This window comes from Mustela nigripes, chromosome 13 (assembly GCF_022355385.1).
Source record: "Mustela nigripes isolate SB6536 chromosome 13, MUSNIG.SB6536, whole genome shotgun sequence".
NCBI classification, from domain to species: Eukaryota; Metazoa; Chordata; class Mammalia; order Carnivora; family Mustelidae; genus Mustela; species Mustela nigripes.
In genome coordinates, this window is record NC_081569.1 from 131,781,796 (window position 1) to 131,789,125 (window position 7,330).

The following is a 7,330-nucleotide window of genomic DNA, read 5'->3' on the forward strand; positions in this document are numbered from 1 at the left end:
GTGGCCATGGAACCAAGTGTCTATAAGGACAGCAGTTTCAGAACATTTTTTATCATCTCAGAAAGTTCTCTAGGCCATCCCTGCTCTCTCTAGAGCTAAATCCCTAGTGGGGTGGGGGGACCCGCAAGCAAACAGAGTCAAGCTCAGGACAGCCCAGTTCGGCCCCAGGCAGATGATGGGAAGGGCCATGTAGCCCTGCACCTTGGCTGGAGCCAGCACTGCCCCCTCCCCTTCCTTCCACCTTGGAAGCCAACACCGGGAGTGGGGAGTCCCGGCATTAGGGTGCACCCAGCACCTTCTGAAGGAGGTCGGTGGGGGGAAGTTGCCAGTGCTGCGCCGGCAGCCGGGAGGGCTGCTCTGGGCCCCTTGGTCAGACAGCTTCAGGTTGCACCCCTTTTTGAAAGAGCTGGGGGGTCCCAGGACTTGGCTTTACCCCAGCTTCCCACAGGAGGTCGCGAACCTTCCGGGCTGGGAGAGGGGGCTCCAAGCCGTGGCGTCCTAAACCCCAGGGCGTCCTCCCAGCTGAGGGTCTGCGCCCCGCCACCCATATGCCCCCCCACCCCCGCCTTGCACTGCAGCTGGGGGCCTAGGCGGAGCTGTGAGCAGGGCGGCACTCACCCAGGACCTGGGCGCCGGGGCCAGCAGCAGGGGCACGAGCAGGAGCAGCCGCATCTCTGCCTGCGGAAGAGGGCGGGATTGGAGCGGGAGGGGCAGGGCCGGGTCCGCGGGTCTCCGGCAGGGGCGGGTCCGCGGGTCTCCGGCAGGGGCGCGCCCCTTCCTCCCGGTGGCCCACAGGAGACTGCAGGGCCACAGAGGACGGACGGGAGGCCATGGCACTCAGGTGCGGGAGAAGAGGCCGGTCTACCACCGGCTTCTAAATGTTCAAGAGTACCTTCTTTCAGGATTTCAAAGGGGAAAGAAAGAGGGCCGTTAAAAACACTTGTTGAAGGACAGGTTGAGAATCAAAGCAATCAGTCTCAAGGGTTTTAATTTAGCAAGAGGTTCCCTTTTTTAAAAGCCATTATACCTGTTGTTTTTAAGCACAATTTGTGTGGTTTTTTTTTAAAGATTTTATTTATTTATTTGACAGGCAGAGATTACAAGTAGGCTGAGAGGCAGGCAGAGAGAGAGAGTGGGGGAGGAAGCAGGCTCCCTGCCGAGCAGAGAGCCCGATGCGGGACTCGATCCCAGGACCCTGGGATCATGACCTGAGCCGAAGGCAGAGGCTTTAACCCACTGAGCCACCCAGGCGCCCCACAATTTGTGTTTTTTAAGTTTTTTTTTTTTAATTTGTTATTTTTTAGAAGATTTTATTTAGGGGCGACTGGGTTAGTCGCCCTGGCTCAGTCCTTAAGCGTCTGCCTTCGGTTCAAGTCATGATCGCAGGATCCTGGGATCCACCTCCGCACTGGGCTCCCTGCTCAGCGGGAAGCCTGCTTTCCCTCTCCGACTCCTTCTGCTCTTTCTTTCTGCCTGTCTGTCTGTCTCTCTCTCTCTCTCTCTCTCTCTCTCGCTGTCAAATAAATAAAATATTTTTTAAAATTTTTATTTATTTGAGCACAAGCATGGGGAGGGGCAGGGAGAGGGAGCAGATGACTTGCTAAGCAGGGAGTCCTGACTGGGGCTCCATCCCAGGACTCCAGGATCATGACCTGAGCTGAGGACAGCCGCTTAACCCATGCGCCCGTTAATATATATTTTTTAAAAGAAACTCTCCCAAGATGCCTTTAAAACTCAAAAGCTTTAAAGACGTCAACTGTGGGCACCTGGGTGGCTCAGTGGGTTAAAGCCTCTGCCTTCGGCTCAGGTCATGATCCCAGGGTCTTGGGATGGAGCCCCGCATCCGGCTCTCTGCTCAGTGGGGAGCCTGCTTCCTCCTCTCTCTCTGCCTGCCTCCCTGCCTCTCTGCCTACTTGCAATCTCTGTCAAATAAATAAATAAAATAAAATAAAAAAGACGTTAACTGTATCCTACCTTAAGCCCAAGCCAGCATTTCTCTGCACAACAAAAGCTCCACAAGCCAGTTCTGTAACGTGTGTGTGTGTGTGTGCACTCCTGTGTGCGTTGTGGTTTCTGAGTGTGCAGGCTGTGGGTGACTCTGGAGGACACGGGTGACAGGAAGTGTGTGTAGCATGTGCGTGTGCACAATGTATGTGTGCAGTGTGGCGTGAGTGTGCAAGGAGTGTGTGTATGTGTGCAGTGCCCTGGGTTCTGTCTGCACAGTATGTACCTACATGTGCGTACATGTCACTATTGGAGAATGACATAAGTAATATGTTCCTTCAGTACAAAACATTAAACAAGTACTGACTTGTATGTTAAAATTTTAAAATCTGTAATTCTACCAATGTTATTCATTATTCAAGTATAAAATCACTTCATTTTACAAGGACAAAGTAACATACCTAAGCCAAGTTCAGCAAAATTTAATCTGGCACATTTAGCGACGAACATGCTTCGTTAATTTAGCACAAACAGTGATTCATTTAGCCATTACTTTCACAGTCAAACAAATCAGAGGTTCCTGGGGCTAGCGGGGGTGGGGGGGGGTGGGAGGGGGGAAGCGGGCGGCTGACAGGGGTGCCGCCTGCGCCCGCAGCTCCTGTAAGAAGAGCAGCGCGCGGGAGGGGAGGCCTGCGTGGCTCTGAGTGTCTTGTTCTAGAACAAGATGAACGACAAGGGATGCTTCTCTAGAGGAGACCGCGGTTAGGGCGGGAGGTGAGCAGAGCCAAGGGAGAGACTTAAGACAGAAGAGAAGCTTGTGATTGCTGCCCAGTTCTACCACCGCGGCTGTAACCGCACCAGATCGAGACCCACAGCTGCAATCTCAAGGTCGCGAAAGCCAGAAGGTTATTTCAATTCGCTTGGGAAAAAAACAGAAACAAGACCTCGTGCGACACGAGGGCCAGCCCTGCGGCTCGGACATCGGACCACTCCCGGGGGCTCCCACGGCTTCCTGAGGGCCCGGCCCGCTGCGCCCCCCACTCCCCGGCCCGCAGGGTGGGCTCCTCTCACGTTGTGTCCCCGAGGAACACGGCGCGGCCTGACCAGGGCTTCGCGGCCGGGCGGGTCTGCGCCTCCTCGCGGGGAGGTCAGCCCAGGACCCGCGCCCGGGGACCCTGCGCAGCCCCCCACCGCTCCCCGCGGACACCCGGCCGCCCGAGGCCCGCGCGACGCCCTTCTCCGGCCGCCCCCTACTCAGGAACCTTCCCGGCTTCAGTCGCGAGGAGGCGCCCGCGACCCGCGCTCCTCGCTCGGGGTCCGGCCCACCCGCGCCCCGCCCCCCGCCCCCCGCCCGGGAACGCGGCCGGTGCAGCCCCGGAAGGCGGAAGGTGCGCTTCCCACGCGAGGCGCCGGGGCGACCCGGCACGTGCTGGCCCTGGCGGAACCTCGCGGAGGGGCGCGCTCGGCCTGCGAGCCCCGTGCCTGGGCGGCGCGGGAACCGCGTCCCGCGGACGCAACGGCCGAGGGGGCGGGCGGCGTGGGCGCGGGGCCCGGGGTCGCGCCCCGCTGCCCAGCACGAGGCCCCGGGGCTCCCCGCTCTCCTGCCGGCCGGTGACCTCCCAGCCCCGCCCGAGGGCGCGCCGTGCGATGCGGTGCGATGACCCGGGCGACAGCCGGAGGCGGGGTCTCCTCGGGGTGGGAGGGTGGCGTCCCTTCCTCCGACGCGGCGCTGCCCGCGGGCCGGGCGCGGCGCGTTCCTGCAGCAGCAGCCCCGGGCCGAGCCGCCCCTGCCGCCGGGTCCCTGTCCCTCCGCTCTCGTACCTGTCTCGGAGCGCGCAGGGCCCGCAGTGCCGCTCCGTCCGTGCCGCCCCGGGAATGGGAGGTTGGCCCGACGGCGAGGAACGCCTGCGGAGGCTGGACTTTCCCTGCCGCGGGCTGGCCGCCTCCCCGCCCCATCTCCCCCCGCCCGGCCCTGCAGACGCGCATCCCCAGTCCCGGCGGAGGGGCCCCCCCAGGGACCGGTGCCGCATCCCCTTGGGTCGGTGCCAGGGCTTGGCTTGCCCTCCACTCTGTTTCTGCTCTTGGGCGGGCAGCAGTCGCCCACCCGGCCCGTAACCTCTGTGCTAATCCCCCACCTCTGGATCGTCCCCCTCCACGCCCGTCTGCCTCACAACACACCTCCGCGTCCTGCCCTCTGCTCTCCTCCAACCTCGGATTCCGTGCGGGCAGACCTCACTCTATTCTGCCTTCCTGGGGTTCTTTGTTTTGGGACTTGGGGGCTTTTTTTTGCCATTTGCTTTATTCCGCTTTGCAGATAAATCGCATTTTCTTTTTTACACACTGAAGGTTTGTGGCGACCCCGCCTGGAGCAAGTCTGTGGGCATCCATTCTTCCAAAAGCATTTGTTCGCTTCGTGTCTCTGTGTTGTATATTGGTAATTCTTGCAATATTTCAAAATTTTTCATGGTGATTAGTGATTATGATGTCCTGAAAGCTCAGATAAGGGTAAGCATTTTTCAGCGATAAGGTACTTTTTTTTTAATTCGAAAAACTGGTTTTTTAGGGTCACCTGGCTGGCTCAGAGGGTTCAGCATTGATCTCAGAGGTTGTGAGTTTGAGCCCCATCCTGGGCATACAGTTTACCCCAAAATAAATAAATAAATAAATAAATTTTAAAAATTGGTTTTTTAGTCATGCTATCACACACTTAATAGACTACAGTATAGTGTAAACATAAGTTTTATATGCAGCGAGGAACCAAAAATTCGACTCACTTTATTGCAATATTCACTTTATTGTGGCAGTTTGGAGCCACACCTGCAGTATCTTCAAGGTCAGCCTGGATTTTAGGCACGGCTGAGTTTCTCCACGCATGCACTGCTGCATCCTACCCTCCTAGCCAGCTTTCCCCACTGCGGAGAACGCACTCTGGAAGCCCGTTCTCCCTTGCAGACTCCTACTCACCCCTCAAGACCCTGGCCAAACGTCAGCTCTTCTAGAAGCCTTCCCCGCACCATGGCAGGCAAAGCTGGTGCCCAGCTGGCTCCCTCAGTCTCTGTCCCTGTCTGCACTGGTTTATCGAGGTGCCATGCCCCGTGGGAATCCGAGTCTCTAGACTCAGCTGTCGGCAGAAGATAAATCTTGCCTCCCCGTCACCTGTGCCCAGGGTGCTAGGGAAGATCAAGGTAGGGGCTCAAGAAATGTGATAAATTTAATTTCCTTTCCCAGTTGTCCTATTTCTCAACAAAGGCATTTCTTGCCTGCCACCCCTCTTTTGAAATTGAAAATCACCTACCTTTCAATTTTTTTTGAAATTGAAAATAGCAATGGCCCTGGGCCACATGGGAGGTGGGAAGTTCACAAGGCGGGTCCCTTTCCCTTACCCTCTTAAACCTTCAGGCCTTTGCTTAGCCCGGCCCCTGGTCATTTCTTCCCCGAGGCCTCCACTGGGGACAGAGATAAGTCACGAGTGAGAGGCCCAACCCTTGTTCAGACCCCCCAGCTCCTGTCAGTCATTTCTCTAGGCTGTCCCTGATATTCAGACAAACACTTATTAAACCATAAACATTTTAATCTGTCCCATTTCTTACCCATCGATGAAGAGAGAAGCGGGAGCAGCTGTGTAAGCCGGGGGCCCCTGGGGAGTGGTGTGAATTCTTAGGCAAAGATAAGCTTGGCAGAGAAAAGGAATGGAATTACCCAAAGCCTGTCTAGAAGAGGAAAACAGTTTCTTCCATTCAAGAAGCCCCACTCCCTGCCCCCATCAGCCAGGAATTTTCTGAGCTTGGTCAAAGGTCCCTGTAAAGGAGGAGGAAGCCGCTTCTCCAGCCCTGGGCTGAGTAGCTGAGACACCACCTTCCTTCCTGGCCTCTTCGTGATTTTCCTCAGTGAGCCCTTCTCAGACACCCAAGCCCGTGATTGCTTCTCCCCACCCTGGCTGCAAAGGAGACCCTGAGTGTGGGGAGGCAGAGCCCACACACAGTGCTTGGACCCGCTAGCAAGGCCCCAACGGTTACTGGCTTGGGCAAGTAGTCCCCGTCTCCAAGCCTCAGTTCCGCTCCCCGAGAGGGACATGGTGAGTTCAGGGCCCAGCACATAATGGTTCATCAAAAACTGGTGGGCAAAGGGGCACCTGGGTGGCTCAGTGGGTTAAGCCTCTGCCTTCAGCTCAGGTCATGATCCCAAGGTCCTGGGATCGAGTCCCACATCGGGCTCTCTGCTCAGCAGGGAGCCCGCTTCTCCCTCTCTCTCTGCCTGCTTCTCTGCCTACTTGTGCTCTCTGTCAAATAAATGAATAAAAACTTAAAAAAAAAAAAAGAACACTTCCCATTTGAGGATTTCTCCATTTTTCTCTCTACTTTTTCCTCACCCCCCACACATACATCCATTTCCCTTGATAGCATCAAAGTTGGGGGAAGGTGGGGGGTGCTGAAGTCTCCTGCCCAGTCTGCCCCTGCACTTGACGCTGTGCTTCCAGCTCCCACACTAATCTCTTCCCCTGCCTCTCTCGCCACCATATCCAAGTCAGGACCTTGCAACACCACGCAAGACCGCCAGAGTGAGAAGTCCAATGCTCAGTATGTCTGACGAGGCTGTCGTAAGATACGCTAGCTGGCCTTTGGAGGGGAGGTTTATCCTCAAAGCTGGGACAGAATTAGAACCCCCCCCAACCCCGACCCTTCCTGCAGACATGAGGGCTGTCCAAAAAGAACAGGTCCTGGGATGTCCTTCAGTGCCATCAGGCCTGACATGGACCCACCTTATCTGCCCCATTCTCAATCCAGATCCTGGGACAGGGCATCAGGAGGGAGGGGGAGCCCAGGTGAGGAAACTGGAGATGGGGAGGGGGGGAATCCGAGTCCAGACAGCAGGTACACGGATGCAAGAAGGGGGCTTTCCAGAAAACCTGTCCTGATTGCCTCCCGCCCAGCAGCTCCACCCTGAGAGCTCATCCCTTTCCTTCCACCCAGGAACACACACACACACACACACACACACACGTACATGCACACACATGCACATACACTGTAGGGATCGGGCTACATTACCCTTTGCAGAAATTAACTGCATGGGCTCCTGAAGACATTGGGGGGCAGGTATGAGGAGCGCCCCCTCTCCCACCCTCTGCTTCCTGAGAGGGAGAAGGATTTGGGGCTCAGGCCCCCACAAAGCTCAGTGTGGTCTATGGGACCAGCCTAGAGGGTCCCTCTCAGCTCAGGGTGGGGGCCCCGGCCCCCAGAGTAGCTAAGTGCGGGTGGCCTGGGGGCCCCCGTCAATGATCGAGAGCAACAGAGGGCAAGCAGACAGAGGTCTGCTCTTGTTGCAGATCCTGCCCACCTGGCTCAGCATCTCCTGCTCTGTGGCTGCTGTCCCCGCCAGCTGCCAG

At 56.9% G+C, this 7,330-nt stretch overlaps 1 protein-coding gene across 3 annotated transcripts in view; it reads right to left on the bottom strand.

Moving 5' to 3' along the window:
* Positions 1-3,880, bottom strand: part of PAPLN (papilin, proteoglycan like sulfated glycoprotein) — a 33,602-nt gene extending 29,722 nt beyond the window's left edge. For 2 of the 3 annotated variants that reach the window (XM_059373798.1, XM_059373797.1), the window contains exons 1-2: positions 3,766-3,874; positions 619-678 (exon numbers count right to left, since the gene is read on the bottom strand). In XM_059373798.1, coding sequence (XP_059229781.1) covers positions 619-672 — 54 coding nt within the window. In that variant the 5' untranslated portion in view covers positions 673-678; positions 3,766-3,874. Of the gene's footprint in view, positions 1-618; positions 679-3,765 lie in introns of all 3 variants that reach the window. The other variant, XM_059373799.1, reaches the window with a different exon arrangement.
* Positions 3,881-7,330: the final 3,450 nt, after the last annotated feature.